At 39.4% G+C, this 19,592-nt stretch overlaps 2 protein-coding genes across 3 annotated transcripts; both read right to left on the reverse strand.

Annotated features, from left to right (window-relative positions):
- Window positions 1-8,603: 8,603 nt before the first annotated feature.
- LOC111219892 (ADP-ribosylation factor-like protein 4D) lies at window positions 8,604-11,143 on the reverse strand. Its single transcript, XM_022742732.1, has 2 exons — window positions 11,045-11,143; window positions 8,604-10,038 (listed from the first exon to the last, which is right to left on the reverse strand). Exon 2 carries the CDS (start codon window positions 9,901-9,903, stop codon window positions 9,298-9,300), a length of 606 nt encoding a protein of 201 aa, XP_022598453.1. The 5' UTR covers window positions 9,904-10,038; window positions 11,045-11,143; the 3' UTR covers window positions 8,604-9,297.
- A 1,804-nt stretch (window positions 11,144-12,947) lies between these two features.
- Window positions 12,948-18,736, reverse strand: LOC111220005 (transmembrane protein 106B-like). 2 transcript variants are annotated; one of them, XM_022742931.1, is made up of 8 exons: window positions 18,516-18,735; window positions 16,888-17,081; window positions 16,619-16,682; window positions 16,127-16,280; window positions 15,087-15,227; window positions 14,963-15,006; window positions 14,808-14,861; window positions 12,948-13,545 (listed from the first exon to the last, which is right to left on the reverse strand). In XM_022742931.1, exons 2-8 carry the CDS (start codon window positions 17,051-17,053, stop codon window positions 13,434-13,436), a joined length of 735 nt encoding a protein of 244 aa, XP_022598652.1. In that variant the 5' UTR covers window positions 17,054-17,081; window positions 18,516-18,735; the 3' UTR covers window positions 12,948-13,433. The 2 variants fall into 2 exon arrangements, with proteins under 2 accessions (XP_022598652.1, XP_022598653.1); XM_022742932.1 differs by lacking the exon at window positions 14,808-14,861 and having other exon boundaries at window positions 18,516-18,736.
- Window positions 18,737-19,592: the final 856 nt, after the last annotated feature.

Genomic DNA, 19,592 nt, shown 5'->3' on the forward strand with positions numbered 1-19,592 from the left:
TTTAAGCTTAATTCACACAATGTTGGTGGATAATGAAGAAAAAATATTTTTTTCTGTAATGAGAGAAAGAATCATATCAGCTTTTAGATCATTTGCAGTCTCATTTAGAATAAGTGGTATCAAGAATTAGTTTAGTTTAGGCTGTCAGGAAACAAAAAAAATGTCAAATTAAGTAAAACAATTAAAGCATTTCAGAGGCATAGTTTTAGGCATCTTTGTTAATTGTCTACTTTAGGAGTACCAGGAATATAAACCAGGGCACCAGCCTCTCAAATGTGCTGACAAAGTGCAGACCAGGACAGTTCAGGCCAAAACATGAGTAAATGGAAACTGTGTTGAATTATTTTACGACCAGCTGCTCTTGGTGCATTAAAAACTCAGTTAATTCCAGGTTGGTACAGATTTCAGTGACACCATCTCCTGTTGTCACATCACTACTGATGGTTGGGTTGTCTTGTATAGTCAGAACCACTGGCGAACTGGGATTTTATTGCCAACCCTCCATAAAAACCTCCATAGCCCAGTACTTATCCAACTACTCTGGTTTGGAGTGGTGGCCCAGCAGTCTGGGCCAACTTCAGACCCTTGAACAGTGAAATCTTTGATAGAATAACATGAAAAAGCAACAAAAGAAATGCTGTGATGGCTTGTGAGAGACTGGAGCATGGCTGGGATGAACACAAAAGGCCACTATGGGCCTCATTTGGAAGACCAAGCCCCAAATACCAGATCTGATCCGCATGGGTTCCCTCTCACAACCTTGGTCAAGATTCCCGGGCTCCTCTCTCCACAATACACTTTTCAGTCCATTGTACACACACAATGAGAGTTACGAGCATTCATAACTGAGATACTCTTGAACTGAGTGACCAGTTTGAATTTAATCAAGGACAAGATTTATAGTAATAAAGTTTAGCCTGTAATGTCAATGGACTGCCACTTAAAAACTGCAGAATAGAGAGATTTGTAGAGACTTTAAGTCAATTCAGTTGGTATTTTTCTGATTTAAAACTTACTCTATGTGACTAAATGAAATGTATTGTATTGAAAACTCCCCCTCATCTGTTAATATTCATACAGTTTCATCCAGGCATCTGACATTAAGCATATTAGCCTGCATACATTATCTAATTAGCACCAAAGGCAAAGTGCAGCATCTTTTCTCACAACAGATCTGCATGTCTTGTATTTATATCTAGGTTTGAGCAAATATTTGTGAAATGTTTTACTTAACGCTGGAGTAGGCAGTCATTTTCAATGGGTAAAACTTCCATAATCACCTTTCAGAATATTGTAATTCAAGTGGTCTGAGAGCCAACTAGGTGTCTGCACTTCCTCTTGATTCTGTTTTCAGACTTTAGAAAATCCAACACATGACAGGAGACTTTGGCCAATCACAAGTCTTTTCAGAGAGACACAGCATTCCTATTGGCTGTTCTACAAATGCATTGCATGTTCCTGTCAATATTGGTGAGGTGTTTGAGAGCTGGACTTTATTTTGGTCGATTGTGTAGTTAGATTTATCATGAAAGCAGGCAATGAGTGGCTGTGTTGAATGTTGCTAATGGTTTAGCCTTCTGCTAGCTGTAGTTTTTTTGTTTTTTTTTTATTTTTGCCTTCCTCAGCTTTAAAACACACTCTGTCCTCTTTCCATGTATGAAAGAGAATGAGTGACACCCAAAGCTGGATCACCAACAATACAAAGCGGGACACTACCATGGGGTCCTAGGCCCCCAAGGTAATGAAAAAAATGTCTTGTTTGTCTTGAAGACATTCAGTTCATTATCATAGATATCAGAAAATTAGCAAATATTCACATTTGAGAAGCTGGAACTTGGTCAATTTTTACATTTTTGCTTTTAAAAAAACGAAACAATTGATAAATTATCAAACTAAATGATTAATCAACTTTTTAATTATTTTAGTTCTAGATTACTGGATGGTTTCTAGGTGCATGAGGAAGTAATGAAGCTGCCCTCTGCACTGAGGCTCAGTAGGGACCCAACAGCAAATTTTTGCGCGGGGACCCCCACGAGGTTATGTCGGCCCTGGTGACACTAGAGAGTGTGAAGAGACAGATAAGCATGACCAACATGTTCGCTGCACTCAAACACAGGCAAAGAAAAGAAAAAACCTTCCCCACACAATCGGTCACATTTCTTTTCTTTTTTTTTTTGCCATGAGCTCCACAGCTCACGTGTTGTCTCACTCCCACGTGCTCCTCCTATCTGTACAAGGCTGAACAAAACCCTGACACTGGCCATTACAGCTGGTCCTGCATCCAGGGGAGGGCCACAGCACGAGGGTCCCACACTTGATGGAGCTCTGATCTTGACCTGCCAGGCAGGACGCTGTGTCAACAAAAGCCACGTGGGGTGAGACAGTAAGAGCTCGAAGCTGGAGTCTTTGTGTTTGCAGTGGATTGAGTCATCTATTCTACAGACACAGCTGTGGTTCACTGAATTTACAAGGCACAACTTGTCCTTAGTGTGAGTTAGGGGAAACATTGGCTGTGTCTGAAATCACTCTCATTCAATATTCCCTGCAAAATAAATATCCAGCTGTTCACTCTATGGAATACCATTAAGTACATTTACTCTAGTGCAGGTTTTTGTGCAGTATTTTTGCTCAGTGCTCTGTTAAAAAGAGCACTGAGGAAAATAATCAATATGGAAATGTTCTTTTGTTCAAAATTAAGGTAACAGATATAAAAAAAAAGTTACATACACCTACAATAACTGATTTTTTTTTTTTTTGACGTAGCTGAAACAAGTTGTGAACACAACATTGACACATCATCAGCTTCTAAATGGATATGACAAACTTGTTAGCAGAAACAGCAACAGTCATCAGCCCATATGTTTTCTTGTAATCTGTGTCTGCTGTTGCGCTGAGTCACAGTTGTGATCTTCAAGACCGTCATTTAACAGTGGCAATTATTTATGACTCCCTCTATCACATTAAATCATTCTGCTACATTAAATCAAGCACATGATTGCCAAGTCAGCACATTCCCCGATCCGCCCTCTGACAGGGTGACGCAAATAAACAGCACCTCATAACAGTCTGGGTTGCTGCTCAGAGATGGCCTGTCTGTTTTTAGACAGCAGTAATAGACGGGATTAACAAGAGCTGGTTAGTGGGAACCCCGCTAGCTGGCATGCACCAGATGGGTTTCTGGGTAATCCTACAGTGGGATCAGGGGTAGACCCCAGGTGGCGGTGTGGGTGCACAGAATCTACACTGGATTAATTGCTGCCAAATTAAAACAAAAGCAAGTACATCATGAAACCTTGCATAGATGTAAAGAAGGAATCCAACGGCCAGATTAGTGGATAGTAACCAGTTCTATGTAGTAATTAGAAACACCACAGCCGTGTGATTTGCCAGATGTTCAAAAATGACACCATTATGCATCACATCATAAGCTCTGTGCATCAAGAGAAAACAAGAGGAGCTTGTTCTTGAATTGTGATTGAATTTTAACCCTTTGAGACTCTATGTGTACGCATGAAATCATCAGTGAAGTCATATTTATGTGCCCCCTGCAGCTGAACAAGTTAAGGAAAAGTTTGAACATAAAGATTCAATCAGGAGTAAATATATGGCCCATAATTTCTTCATGGTTCCCTTGAGCAGTGACTCATACTTGACTCTGAATCTGCAGGGGAAAGAATATGAGTGAATACTCCCTGACCCCTGATGTGATATCCTTTATTCACAAAATAAAATGAAAATGATTGCTGTCTTTTAGCAAAGGGTAAAGGGATGAATGACAGAGATGATCACATCCATATGTTTTGGTGCAGGGTCACCTCATAGGTAAAGGCGATTTGATACAAACACAGGAGCCCCACCCACTTTGACACTGTCTTTTTCACAACTAAGAAATACAGCCTTGGTGTGTTTGTTCATTCTCCTCTCATAGCCCAGAGGGTGAAAGACAGCCCTATGTGGTAAAGTCAAGCTTCAGTTTCCCTCGCAATCCCTTCCCACCCATTCAATCCTGCAGGCTTGGCTCTAAATGAAGACCAAGTGGCAGCTTTACGACCTTTAGGAAATAAAAGCTAAGGCAACTAATCCTGCCCTCCCACCAAATATTGTCCCTTCTGAACCCTCAAAAGACCTTCACTCTAACAACCAAGTCTCCTCTGCAAAAACTGTCAACAAGGTCGATTTCCTAGAAAGGCCCTGCTGGTGTGAAATTTGAGATATTTTCATAGAGACTGACACCGACAAAGACAGAGCAAAGGTGAGTGGAAAAAACAAACAAAACAGAGGTTGTAAACAACTTTAAAACTGAAGATTAAGAGAGAAGGAGATAAAGAGGTGAACAAAAAGAAAAGAAAAGAAAAGACAGAGATAGACAGAGTGAGCTGTTGATCTCAGGATTCCAGTATTGATCTGAGCTTCTTTTTCTAATCTCCCTGCCCCCCCAGTAACCTCAGATGGATTGGACATGCAGCCGCAAAAAGCAATTTGACCCCCACCGCTGCCCTCACAGGTCACCCTTTAGTGACTGCTGACTTCGGGTTGCCATGGTGACAGAAAATTATGTCTAGGGCCCGGTTGGATGTGTTAAGAGGCTTGGATTTGTGCCCAGTGCCCCGTTGCTTTCCATCATAGGGGCCTATAAGGAGACAGCAGAGCATTATTGCACTGTTATTTATTTGGGGTTTTTGTAACTTTTGTGTATTATGTTTTTGAGGAGAAGAGGAAGGAACATTATGGTTGTTTTATCTTCGTGTTTTTAGCCATGCTCTTAGCCATGGACAATCACGGTCCACAGAGGATGAGTCCTCCTGACTCTAATGATCCCCTGAGTTTTTCTATAGAGACACCAGCAGGTCAAACTAAAGGGGTGACCCTTTAGCCAAATGGTAAAAGTGCATACAGTATAACCACAACCTCCTTAGTTGCCACCACAACGTTGACAGTGTTTAGTGAACTCTCTCAACAACAAGCTTGCAATGATGTGTTCCCCTCATGGTGAATTGTAATAACTTAAGTTATCATTTGACTTCTCCTCTAGCACCATAATCAAGTCAGGTTTGTGCAGTACTTTTATACCTGCAAAACTATTGACATTCACATCCTCTGCTGTGCTTTGTGTGTTTAGTGCTGATTAGAAAATTGTAGAATGCTAATCTAAGATGTAAACACTATGGCTAAACATCAGCATGCTAGCACTGTCATTAAGAGTAAGTCAACATTCTGATGTTAGCGTTTGGTTCAAAACGCTTCTGTGCCTATACAGCCTTACTGTACCACTACTAACACTGAAATAATATCAAATAAGGTGTAGTGACTACACCTTATTTGATATTATTTCAGTGTTAGTTAGGCATTTACATTTGAAATATAGTCCTGTGTACAGTATAAGAATGAAAATGAGGTAATATATGATTTCTCTGTCATTCTGTCAACCTTTTTCTGCTAAACATAAACATGAGAGCATATGACATTGTGAGCATATTAGCATGCTAATGTTAGCATTTAGCCCAAGGCATTTTATCTAAATACAGCCGCCAGTGTAACAGTTTGTATATTATAGATTTGCCACTATCGCCACAATTTCATGTAACTGTATAGATTAATGTATCCATGTAGATTTATTGATTCCAAGGCGCCCTCTCTTATCAGATAAATGCCACGGTAATAAAAATTACATGCCCAACGTGGGTTGCTAAGCTCAGCACAGCACTCTGTACAAACATGATGGATTAATAGCAGTATGTCCTCTATATGAATATGTGTGCAGTTTGACCTATTGAAATGCTAAGTTGTCTGAGGGAGAGTAATGCACTTTTCAAGCGCTAAATTGGTTATATAACATATATAAACTAGCTAGCTAGCCATTGTGCTGAAATAACTTGTTCTTCTGTACTGTGCTCTGTCTGAGTCAACGGTCAGCTGACCACTACATATATTACTGTCCAGTACATTTATTCCTATCCTGAGAATAAATGGCAGCACAGAAATAGAAGCAAGCCTGCCATCCATCCTTCATTCATAATTCAACACAAAGCAGTCAAATGGTTGTTTAGACAATTAGTCTTGCTTGTAACTTTTTACAATTAATTAGTGCCCCTTTGCAGTTACTGTGTGTTTTTTGAGGACAGCAGAAGGAGACATTAGGGTTGTTTGTGTCCTTTGGCTGAATGATGTAAATTAGTGTTTTTGAAGCCCAGAGGTGAGCCTGTCTCTGATTTATGTCACACGAATCCAGGGATACACCTGTCTGTGTTCGATTCCTCCCTCTACGCTCTGACACATAATCCCCAAGGCTTCCCTCTCTCGTTTCTTCCTTGTCAGCCACCATAACAGCCTAGAAAACAGGAGGCAAGACAGAGAAAGAGTAACAGGGAGTCTGTATAATGTGTGACTGAAACGAGCAAAAAGAAAAGCAAAGAAAGAGTGCGAGAAATACACATGCAGCTCCCTCTGGTTTTTCTCCCCACTGGATGGATCACGGCTCCAGTTCGAGCAAGTCAATCCAGTAGTGTTGGCGCAACAGCACCTTTCCTTTGCTGCAGTACAGCGTCTTTTTTACAAGTTTTATTCTGGGCAAGAGAGAATCTCTGTTGCAGAATGTTTGGGTGTTTTTTCGTTGGCTGATTGATGCCTCCACATGCCCACAGTGCATCTCAGCTGCTGAAAACACCACATCATGATGCAAATTTATTCAGGGACCAGCTGCTGTGTCAAGATGATTCTGCAAAAGACATCCTTGAAAGTTTTTAATGAGCTCACCGTTGTGAATAATGGGGACGGAGAGGTCACAGAAGTCAAAGATGGTACGTGCGTGGTGTGTGCTTGCATGTGTGGCGTGGGTGTGTAGGTCTCTTTGCTGTATAATATATGCATTCATTTATGTCTGTCTTGACAGTCAGCATTTAAGAACACTCAGCAGGAGGCATCTGAGCAGGTAACAAGTCATTATCTCATCAGGTCGAGAAAGAGAAATAGATCATATGAGAGCACACACACACACACACACACACACATACACACAGAAATTGACAGTATCTAGGTCAACAATGTGTGACCTGTAGACTGGACCTTGTATTTGATGCATAATATTGTATTTGAGTGGCAACTTAAGAGATTTGTGGAAAAGCAAGAGGATTAAAACCCCGTTTTATGGAGAACAGTTACGGAACTGCCATGAATAGCTTAAACAGCTTCTACTGGTCATGAAATGATTCTGGAATAATTATGAAATGTAACATGACACATCAGAAATCTGTTGTTTTGCTAACAGCCGCTACCTGTGTTCCTCACACAGGGGTTTGTTTGTGACGGTGTGTTCAGTCTCCTCTTTCATAGATTCTCTTCTCCTGGGTGAAAAGTAAGGAAATGTATTTTGCATCCAACATTGTGATCAGCAGGAGACGGGGAGATCATGTTGTGTTTGTTTGCACTGAAATCACCAGGCATCCTTTTTCTGTTATTCTAGCTGCAAATGGTGTGACATTATTACTTTGAAAAATTGTGATTTCAGAACACTTCCTTTGATCAAATTGTCACGAAACACATACATATAACTACAAACTACTGTAATCAAGAAGCGGTGCTAGTGGCTTAACATAAACTGGTCTCAACGTAAACCAGCATCCTGTTTTTTTTTTTTAGGTCGGCGCAACATTGTATTAGAGGTACTGTTAGGCAGAGCATCAGCTGATAATGGCCTCAGGTGGTTCAGTCCAACATGATCATGCAACGTGACTAAACCGGCTAACCTCTGAACCACCTCACCACTAATTGATACAATTACACTGTCAGCAGCTGGCAGACTAGAAGGCCGGAATCCAACTAAATGGATTGTTTTTCGCTTGTCTTGGGGGAGGGGCTGTAGGGAGGAGAGGACCCCAACCCCTCCTCCTTTTACAGCCTCATTTTGCTGATTCAGCCTTGAATAAGGTGAAGGGTCACAACTCAGGACTTCAAAATTTGGATGAAAGTCATCTTAAAATCCAACGAATGTCTTAATTCAAGTTATACAAATATTCTAAAGCTGTAATAAGAGATTTTTGGCCACTTGAAACCAACAACATGAAAACAACACAAACATGTTATCACCTTTTAAATTAGTGAACATTTGCCTATTTACACACCTAACAGACACTGAGCAACATTATCATTCTCTAAGCCCAGTGTTCCCTCTCTTTTAGCTCTGTTTTTGATCTCCACCATCTCCTTAGGGAAATATCTGGCTCTTTAGCTGCCAATGCTCCACTACGTTCGCCAGCTTGTGGCCAACTTTGCCTTTTAGAGAGCAAAATCAACACTACAGCTGCGAAACTGAACCAAAACAGTAAAGTTGTGGGCCAAAAAAACAAAACATTGAGCTAAAAAAAATGCCAAAATGTCTCAGCAGCTGCAGAGCCAGGTGATAAATCTTTGCGGGATTGTGACAACAAGCGACCCCTGTCACATTCACCGTCCTAAGATTCTTTGTTAATATAAAAATATTGATTAGAGGAGCTTTAAGGACTCACTCTTAATAACTTATAATTTAGTTAGCAACAATATATTATCCATTTCTTGGACCTAAGCCTAAATCATAAGGATGTTCATTCACTCACAGATAACAATGGATGTTCTGTACAGTGCTTCAATTTATTAAGTCTTCAGTGTTACAAAAATGTACAATTTGTATAAACACTATTGTTATAGTAAATGAAACTTAACCTCTGTGGCCATGAAGGGAATGCACTTAGGATTACTGTTCCATGGCAATGAAATTTAATATCATCTGGTGGCTCCATCACCACTGAAAAAAAGTCTCTCTGTCCAGCACAAACACAAAACTGTGGAATAAATATTGTGGGAAGTATTCATACATCGTGGAACAAAAACAGCTATTTAGTTAGGTATAATCTTGTGCAAGCTTGTGAAAGAATATAAAGACATTTTAAATTGTATTCTACATTTTTCTTCACCGTATACCTGCCACATTAATGTTAATGTGTTCGTATATTAGTCCTACACTTAATGGGCAAATGTCTTGTTAGAAATCTTTAAAACACATGTAGAAAAGCACTTAGTGAAGACTAACTGATAAGGTTTCCTTTAAATCTGTATCTTAAGCTTTCAAAGGGCAGCGGAACAAAGAATATGTCAATACTGCTTCAATTACTATGAGCAAATCCATTTCTCCTGACCCTCAGGCCGTGTGTAATTGTTGTTTTGTTGGCACCAATCGCTTTCCCATTTAAAGGGGCCATTAAACTTGGAAGTGTCTCAACAGTGGATAAATCTCTTAAGGTAATGTCCACAGTGTGAGCCAAGAGTTCATCTCTTTCTGTTCCTGTTGTGCTTCACCATCTTCTTCCTCTTCAGGATCATCTCGTACAGTTTCTCCAGGCCCGGCTGAAGTCCCTGGCCGTTCACGGCGCTGCAGCTCTGCACGTGATGCAGCGTGTACATGCTCAGTTCGTGGACAGAGAGCAGCTTCTCCACCTCGGTGACAGACAAGGCCGACTCCAGGTCCTGTTTGTTGGCCAGGATTAGCACGGGGACCCCCTGGTTCTCTGAGGTGCGGGTGATTTTATGGAGCTCCACTTTGGCCTCCTCCATCCGCTCCAGCTCGGTGGAGTCCACCACAAACACCATCCCATCCGTCCGCCGGGTGTAAGACTTCCACAGAGGGCGCAACTTCTCCTGCCCGCCCACATCCCACACCTGGAAGTTTATGGCCCGAGACGTCCCGACTGCCACTTTGATCTTCTCCGTGTTGAAGCCCTTGGTGGGGATGGTTTTCACAAACTCCTTCAGCTTGAGCCTGTAGAGCAGGGAGGTTTTACCGGCCGAGTCCAGGCCGATAACCACCACGTGCAGTGACTGGAAGTTTGGCAGGAACGGCGTGTTAGGAGCAATATCAGTCAGCTGGTTCCCCATGATTCCCAGCCAGCGATTCACACCTACTTAAGTGAGGTGAGGCGAGGTGACAAATTCCTGTTTTAATCCTTTTTGTAGGAGATTGGCATGTGCTCCCTGTCCTCAAAGGCAGATGGGATCAGATGGTGTGGAGACCTTATCAAAACACACACACACACACTGTGAGTTAATATTTAATGAGAAGACAATGGGTGCTTAAGGAATGTGTGTTTGCAATCCAAGTGCTATTTCACAGAAGAGACAGTGACAACAGCTAGAGATGATTATCAGAGGAAGAACATTTAAAAGCGCTTGATGCAATTTCAGCCAATCAGCATGGTAGTTCCTGTCATGTTGCCTTTATTGTCCCACAATTTATTCCACCCAAACTTGGGTCACTTCAAATTTTCTTTGAATCGTATAAAACAATAAACATGTTGGGGTTTTCAATGCCAAATTACAGAGCGCACAACAGTTAATTAGGTGTCTGAGGTTATCTTAGTTTCTTATTTGCTGAGGCTAATCCTCTTAAGGCTGCTAAACCTGAAGGACTTTTCTTGCATGGGGCAGATTGATTTCAGTGCAGTGGATAGATAATATGTATTCACCGGTTCACTCTGCCAACTGTCTATGAGGACTGCTGCTGCAGAACTAATCCGGTTGTTGTTGACATCCTGATACCCATCAAACAGCTGCCTCTGGACAGAATACAGCCATTGCATGTTTACAGGAAGATGTTATTTACTTATGACCCTGAAAATCATCATACTGCATCATATAAGATGCAGCGTCATTGCTTATAGAGGCAAAATGTCCTGTCATGCTTGTGAATTGGGGATTTTATTACTTCATTGTATTTGAAATTATTCTATTGGGAATAATCCACCTTAGTTTTCCTACTCTCCTGCATGAAACCTGCGCATCTAGTTTGGATTATGTGTGTTTTTTTTTTATGAGGTTTCATTTGTGCAAATGAGTTAAATAACTTATTATTACTATATTATTCTACCAATAGAGCCTGTAAGATGAACTTTAAAGGATTACAGAATGAACGGTACTAATAAAATAATAAATATGCATGCAGTTTACATAGCATGTAAGAATGCAAACATTAAACTGAGACTCTGTCCTCCTCCTCCGTGCACATTAAAAACATTCATACCTTTCTAAACGCGCGGTGACAACATCATCCACAGGAAAGAAACACATCCATAGTCGAAACAAACGGTGTTTGTCCCGTCGGTCACATCCGCTCCTGCTCTCCTCCAGCAGCACTGAGCAGATCTGGAGAGACTCGACTGCACGGCACCTAAAGGCTGGGTGACGTCACGGCCACCTGGACAGGCTAAACCACGCCCCCTGCCGGTCGGCGGCGGCGGCACATAACCAATCCACACTTGAGTGAGAATAAACAGTATCTTAGTGTTTCACTAAGCTGCTGTTACTTCTGCAGGTTAATTGGTCTCATCTAATGATTTTAGGATAAAATGTCTGAAATATCTTTAGTGGGTAAATATGAATGTAAGAGCAAAAAGCACCAGCTTCAGATGTCAGCCGCTTTCCACTTTCTTGACTCACTGCAGGATATTTGCTGATGTTCAGTAGAATCCATTCTTCTCTCTGCCTGTGCAGGGTCTCCTGTGCCAGTGGCAGCCACACAACCCCAAAGCAGAATATTTCTACCCCCATGCTTAACAGTTGGCAGAGGCAGTACTGTGTACATTGTTACCTAACAAAGCAATGGCTCCACCATGTGTCCACTCTCAAGCCCTTCAAGACCAGGAGCACAATGTGGGGTCTTCTTGTAGAGCCTTTTGTTTTTCTACACTTTGGCATTATATTGACTCAGAGATGACATTTTAATCTGTACTGGGGTGATAAATATAATATCTATGAGGTCATTCTGAGTATGCTCAACTAGATTTGTCCAAATAAAATGTTGTTTTTTTTATCAGAGACGCAAACATTTAGTCTGCCCACACAATAAAACACTTTTTATTGGATTTTAATCCATGATCATCACAGTTTAGCAGCCAGTTGTAGAAGAGGTACTCTAATGCATGACTTGATTAAAATACCACAATGTAAAAATGCTCACTTGCATGTAGAAGTCCTACATTAAAGAATGTTACATAAGTACAGAAGTATTGTCAGCAAAACATACTTCAAATGTAAAAGCTCTTATGTTGCAGATAGTTGTTATTATTATTAGTTTTCTTATAATATTAGATTATTATTACTGATACATTAACATGGAAGCAGTATTTCAGTGTTGTAGTTGGCCGTTGGTTGTAAAGGAGATATTGTAATGACTATAGTTGAACCTATTGCAATGAATCTTATTTAATAAACCTACTATACATTTATATGTAAAATCTCAGTCTCCAAAGTAACAAGTAACTAAAGCTGTTTAATAAAGGCTGTGGAATAAAAACGTATATATAATTATATATAATATTTCCCTCTGAAATGTAGTGGAGTAGAAGTATGAAGTAGGATAAAAGTCCACCTAAATTATAGTAAATATTCCCCACTACATCTTTTGAGAAAATGATTGAGTCAGTTTTATTTAAAGCTTAATTTACTCATATCTAAATAATTCAGATGTGATATGTTTTTCAGTCAGTCTAGACTATCCTCGAAACAAAACTCATTTTATAGGAACTATTTGCACAGTAGAAAGTAGTTCCTATAAAAAACTGTTCACAGTGAAGTCTTTGGATTATCCAGATGATAACATTGCTGGAAATAGAGTTTTCAATGTTGTGATATCGCAAAATCTGAACAAATACAACCAAGATGAGATGCATGGCCAGAAACCACTGGGAGTATGTGAGAAGAAGTTAAGGTACAAGACGTAAAGAAATTGTGACATAGCTGGATACATAATGGTAGTGACTCTCATGAAGTCATTATGGATTATTATATAAACTGGAAACTGAATTGAGTATGCACAAACTGTTTTGACTGTTTCTATTCAGTGGAAAAAAGCTCCTCTGCCACTGAATCTTTGTTTGGAATTAGTTCAGTATCACCAAGTGAAAAAATAAAACTCTTACAAAACCTTAAATGCCACAGTTTAATAAAGTGCAAATGAAAAAAGACAAAATTATCAGAAATTAACATCCTGTTTACACAATGTGTGGCATCCTGCCCAAAAAAGTAAGCTGTTGTGAAATTAGTTACATTTTTACAAAATGTACATGGTTTAACATGAAAATACAGTTTTAACACTTTGCATTTCAGAAACCGCTTGTTTCACACAATTTTATGAGACTAATTTGCCTGCAACACAGATTTACAGGCAGATCTCAAAGAAAACACATTCATTCAACATAGAATAAGAGTATTTGAATAATCTATCTACAGTATATTTTTAAATTACAACTTTGTAGTGACTGATTAAAAACTTCAGGTATGCTAAAACAACATACAGAATAAGATTGGATGCATTTTCGCAGACGTTATCATTCACACATTCACATCCTATACAAAGTACAATGCAGCCAGAATATTCATTATGTCACACTTTGGTGTTTTTCATTTTGGTTTCATCGGCTTACAGGATGTGGGATCGTTGAATTGGTGCCACAATCAATATATTCAAACGTGTTCATAGACAGCTGCTCCGTGTGGGAGAGATAGGAGATATTCATTGTCATTCTGCAGGAAAAGAGAATTAAAAAAACAGTGAGAGTCGGTTGGAGCCGGTATCTGCTTTGTCATGATTTTATAAGGTTTTAAAGATGTACTGATCAATTTTTTTATATTAACAATGTGTCAAATATCTGTGTGAAATGTGAAAGGATTGGATCGTACTGATGCTGCAGTTCATCTCAACTCTGCGTTTTAGCATCTTTTAGTCCTTGTTTTAGTTTTCGCAAACCAGAAACTCCACTCCCAAAAAAAACTAGCTTCTAGCCACAACAAGCAGCAGATAAACCAACTGAACACCACTTCCCCAGCACCAAATAGCAGACAGATGAAGCTAACTGCTGGCTGGTGAACATAGTCAAGCATTTAGCAGTTAAACAACCTGATATTCCCCTCAGGAGTTGGTAGAGACCAAAAACAGAGCTAAAAGACAGGGAATATTGTGCTAACATCCACCAGGTGCACACAAACACATCTCCACACGGACTAATGTGTATGCTGGTGTGTTAATAACTGTCACCATAACAACTTCATAAATTTATAAAGTCAATACTTAGTTTTCAGCCTCCAAGTGCCCAAAAAAAAAATGAATGCAGCAGCTTTAAGATTAAGATTCAACTATTAACAAGAAATACTATGTCATACAGTGTTACAGTATATATAACTAAAATAGACTGTGACAAACACTGGGTGGTCTGCACTTTAAAAACAGGAAATAATATATTGTGGCTAGTTTGCAGTGTGTAGGTGTATAACATAATAATTTTTTTTAATTTTTACTGAAGCTTAATTTTCATTGTGGCCTCTGGTTTATTATGTGTGGCCAATACAAACTGACTGAAGGAAACCTCAGCAAATACTGACAGTTTAGTTTGCACAAAAGCCACATTAACAAATGTAAATGTAATAGTGTGTTCAGTAGTTGTACTGGACTGATCAGTCTAGTCAGCTTAAAGAAAGGTACTCTGCCATTTATTTGCATTTAGTTGCATCTTGAACTCAAATGAGAGTAGTTTTTTTGAGTGTAAACAAAACATTGACTCCTAAAAGCAAAGCGTGTCTTTATGTTATCACAACCTTTGTGTTATCTCGAAGGAACATTTCAGATTTAAAAGATTCAGCTTCGAAGAATAAGGCCACATTTTAAAGATAATCAATTTTTGCGGTTGTGGTTTTCACAACCCTGCCCTGCACAAAGTGATGCCTTTAAACAGAATTTGAGATGTGCTAAAGCGCCAGCCTCTTCCTCTAAATTTCAGATCGACACTTACTGCAGCTCCAGAAATAGTGTGTGAATCTTGATAGAGGTCGATTTGCAGTAAGTGCTGAAAGAGATAAAACAGTTGATGTGTGGATATGTGCCGAATTCATACATGTAAACAATAATGCTGGACGTAGTGTTATATCATTCTGGTTTCAAACTTACTTTAAGCCTTTATCCATGATGGGCAGGTCAACTCGAATGGTGTACTGCAGAAGTTAAATACAGAGATGTAAGAATATTACATATCAACAATATATTTTCACGTGAATCCACCTGGAAAACTCACAGATTTCTGTGATCTGGACTGGATGGCGGTCATGTTCGATATCTTGGTCTTGCCCACAACTATGTCGGTGACCAAACCCTGCACGTTAAACTCAACGATCTGAACCGGGACAAAGTTGTTGTTGGTGATGTTGATGAGATTCTAGAGGAGAGAACACACACTGCAGGTAAGATGAAAAACAACAACTAAACTGTATCTATCATTAAAAAAGCCTCAGTGAACTTTGTCCTCACATAACTTCAGCAGCTATCTACAGGCTGTCATGTGAAAGCAATTCAGACGGTTCCTTGTGTTTTGACACGCCCAAGAAAAACAGCTACTCAGTGAGTTCAAGTACCGAAAATAGAAAGCACACAGTATAACATACTGTATATGTGGAATGATATATACAGTCTGTCCTGTGTTGAATAATCTGTACATTGACTTCCTTTAAATTGCTGCTGCTAGTTTATAAATCACTAACAACCTCGGGCCAAAACAACCTCTCTGATATGCTTAATGAATATAAAAGATTTAGGGTTACTTACTGTATTACTGCACTAGAATTGCAATGAAACTGTATTTCTTGACTAATATTTTTGTCTAAATTCATTTTATTCCATTTCAATTAATATTATTTTATTTGTCACTGTGTTTTAAATGTTGCTAATGCTAAAGCTATTGCTTTTCTCTTTCTTAAAGGAATAGTTGCATATTTTGGGGAACAAAATGCTTATTTCACTGTCTTGACGAGTGTTGGACGTGATGAAAAAATACCATTCTCGTGTCTGTATGCTATGAAGGACAGCCAGAACACAGTTGGCTTAGCATAAAGATATAATTAATATGCGTGCAAAACAAATTATAATCAGTATGAATCAATTTGAGCTTGTAGGGCTGAATATTATGCTGTAGCTTCTTTGACATGTATGACAGCAGATCAATCCCTGCACATACTTACAATTGACAATTACAAAGTGATTTTGATTCAGCAAAGAGGCAGGCACAGATTTACATGTAACAAGGGCTGTAACTCTATTATTAGTATTCCTCTTGCCTACCGTGACCTCCATATCAACTGTGTCTGGGGTGAAGTAGACCATGACTGACAGCACAGACACGGGTGTGAGGGTGATGCTCCGGGGGAAGAGGAAGAAGAGGATCAGACAGCAGAGCAAGAGACACACGGCCATGGAGATGCACACATACAGCTTCCTGAAAGGCAACACAAATGTGCGAAATTAAATCACATTAAAGGTCCAATGTTTTACACTTTCCCTTTGAAGTGTTGATCCATAAGAAGATATATTTGTGGTTTTAAGAACCAAAAACCATCTCAATGTAGTTTTACATCTCCTCTCTCAGGCTTCTCTCTGGAGCTCTAGTAACAACAGGTCAGTGAGCCAATCAGAAGAGAGGAGGCTCTGAGCCTCTATCTGCAATATTTCCATCTAAAATATAAAATACAAGTACCTCAAATTTGTACTTGAGCACTAAAGTAAATGTACTTTAGGTACTTTCACTGCACACACACATACACATGTATTCCTTACGTGCGTCTGGGTTTCAGCCTCACATCATTGCATGGTATCACAGCTACCAGCTGGTCTTCATGTCCTGCCAACACATAAAGACAGAGGGAAATAGCAGTGTCTTCCCAACTATTGTTCTTACCACAAAACTGATGTGAAAGTGTCTGAAACAGACTCAGCTGCACATTTGTGTCTTTCAGTTTGACTTGGTTCCCTTATTGTTACATGTGAAATGAAACAGCTACATTGAGGATGAGGAAGGTTCACATTTTGCATGGCAAAAAACCAACCTCTGGGAATTCGTCCGGTCCCGCGACATGTGGGACAGGTGTCTCCTGTTGAGTTTCCATTCGTGGAGCCATATGAAGGAAAGTGCTTCAGTGTTTTACCCCTCTCCGTCCCCACTGTCAGATCAGGATCCTCTGAGATTGAGCTGTGATGTCCTTGTGTACCCATGACGTTTCATCGAAAGAAAAAGTCCAGTCTAAATGAGAAAAAGCAGAGACCACAAAGGCTGGAAAAAGCACCTAAAACTCAATTAAGCTTTACAGTACGTGTAAACCCACTGCAGAATTTCCACATGAATCCATTTCTGTCCTTCCTGAGACGCTTCAGTCACCTTTGATACCAGACTCTCTCACAAACCTTTAAATGACCAATAAAATCTTGTTCTTGACAGGATGTGAGCAGAGTCAGCAGGGTGGGAGTGATAGAAAAAACACATTACTATATAGTTCTATTGCAACTTATGTGTATGTCCAAGCAGCTTCTGGGAGCTCAGATGTGATAAACAGACATCAAGCATAGTGACTATTCTTTCACATATTCTGGATTTTACCTCAAAAGTACAACACTACCTCTAAATATCGCCTGTCCTGTCCAGTTTCCAGGTGGATGAAACACATATATGAAGGCTTTCCACCGGCCGTTTCATGTATTGATCCAATAATGACAAATTATTGTGGAATGTGATCATATTTCAGTGGAGGCTGAAGCCCTGAATCATCCTGCTTCCACAATGGCTGCTATGACACAACATTTTTAAAGAATGAGTTGTTATACGATCTGGAAACATTTTACAGTAATGTAGTAAGAGTAAACAGAGTGGATGCAGTTTATTTTTTTTATTTAGTCAACTGGATAGTCTATACAGTGACATAAAAAACAGGTTTATTTTTACTCTTGCATGTAAAAGTCACGTGTGGTTACAAAAACAGTCTAAATTTGAAAAGACAGATTTAGACCCCATCCACCTTTTTCCATGAGGAAGCTAAACTGGTTTGTTTACTGTGCTGCACAGTAGCTTCACAAACATGCCGCAGGCCTTCATAGAAGTACACTATTTATAGTGAACTTATTTTAATGTGAATTATATTATAATTTAACATCATTTAAACACAATTCATAACTGCCAGAACTGGCTCGGCTGCAGTTTAAACTTCCTCCAACATCAAGGAGCAAAGTACCTTTGTTATAAAAATTAAAATTGAGAATATTTCCTGTAAGGACCTACATGCAAACTGCAGCTATATTCATCTCAGCCTACATTTTAGAGACCTCACTGAACAAACCTTTAATAAATCAATGTGTGATCATTATTCTGCAACAGTGGAATATAATTAAGTACATTTATATTCAACTATTATGCTTTTAGGCTACATTGTGCTTCTACTTCAGGGGAAATATTCTACTTTTTACGCTTTATTTACTAGTTATTCTACAAATGAACATTTCCCATAGATAATAAATCATAATCTTACAGGTTAAACTACTAAGTGTATAAATGTTGGTTGTCAGATTTATGCTGCTGTCGAAAACAGTGAAATATGGCCTGTCACACTTGAGCGGGACATGTGGGCGAAAAGTCGTCACGCATTAGTTCAGCTGACGGCAGATCAGCTTCCTCCTGCGTACTTACCTCCAACACGACTTCAGTTTGGCTTAGAGTCCAAATATCATCCAGTGTAAAGAGAGTAGCTGCTGCTCCACCGCTGGTTTCTTTAGGGGTTCAGTTTGAAACGCTGCATTGATACTGATAAGAAGCTACAGATACCACTGTCTGTACACAATGAAAATCCGAAGGGAGGATCACTTCCTTCTTCTTGAAGCGGCAGGTCCGTGAAGGCAGCCTGCAGTGTCAGATCACATGAGCTGCTTCAGAGTGACTTTCCTTCCTTTGCACAGTAGCTGTTGCAACACACGTCTAGGCACATTAGTTAAGATAAACTATTGAATCCAAATGTAAAGCCTGACACTAAAGCCATTTTATCGTGGAATCTTATTTCAGCATGTAAACACGGCACAGCACGGCCAGAGGAACCTGGGGTGGCGCCATGGAGGGAAAAAATTGCTTGTTGGGCCCCTTTCGACCCCGACCCCTCGCCTTGTGTCCTCTGTGCATTGTGTATGTGACCTGTCATCGATAAGTATATTGATTAAGTACATTACACACAGCAAACTATACATACCCCCGGAATACTGAAATTTTGAAGCAGTTTAAAAAAGGTTATGCAATGGAATTAAAAATGTATCCCTGTCGCAACATTTGAAAATTGCTGATGATATAAATAAAAAATCACACCATCACTCATTGATTATTTTTTTAGTTAAACATGAATTCCGAATGACTTCTATTACTTCTATATGACTATTATTATTATTATTATTATTATTATTATTATTATTATTGACATTTTTTTTATTTTATCATTACAATTCATTCTTTTGGCCACAGTAATCATGTAGTGAAAATCTAATGACTAGAATTAAAACATGAATATAAAAGTAAAAATATAGATAAGTGGTTCCCAACCTGTGGGCTGGAGCCCACTGGTGGCAGGCGAAGGTATTGCAAGTGGACCGACAAATCATTTGCAAAACAATACAAATTTTGGTTTTAAAAGTTTTAAAACAAAATGATCTTCAAAACATTAAAAAAGTTAAAAACTCATTCCCTCATGAGACAATTGAGTGCTAACAATTTACAATGCAGTAC

The sequence above is a fragment of the Seriola dumerili genome, unplaced genomic scaffold (assembly GCF_002260705.1).
Source record: "Seriola dumerili isolate Sdu_G_001 unplaced genomic scaffold, Sdu_1.0 BDQW01000068.1, whole genome shotgun sequence".
In the NCBI taxonomy this organism is placed as follows: domain Eukaryota; kingdom Metazoa; phylum Chordata; class Actinopteri; order Carangiformes; family Carangidae; genus Seriola; species Seriola dumerili.

Coding starts and splice junctions, on each gene's coding strand:
- LOC111220005 (XM_022742931.1), bottom strand. CDS start 17,053: ATGGGTACACAAGGACATCACAGCTCAATCTCAGAGGATCCTGATCTG. Junction 16,281..16,618: donor AGGCTGAAACCCAGACGCAC/GTAAGGAATACA, acceptor GTTGCCTTTCAG/GAAGCTGTATGTGTGCATCT. Junction 15,228..16,126: donor CAGTTGATATGGAGGTCACG/GTAGGCAAGAGG, acceptor TCTCTCCTCTAG/AATCTCATCAACATCACCAA.
- LOC111219892 (XM_022742732.1), bottom strand. CDS start 9,903: ATGGGGAACCAGCTGACTGATATTGCTCCTAACACGCCGTTCCTGCCA.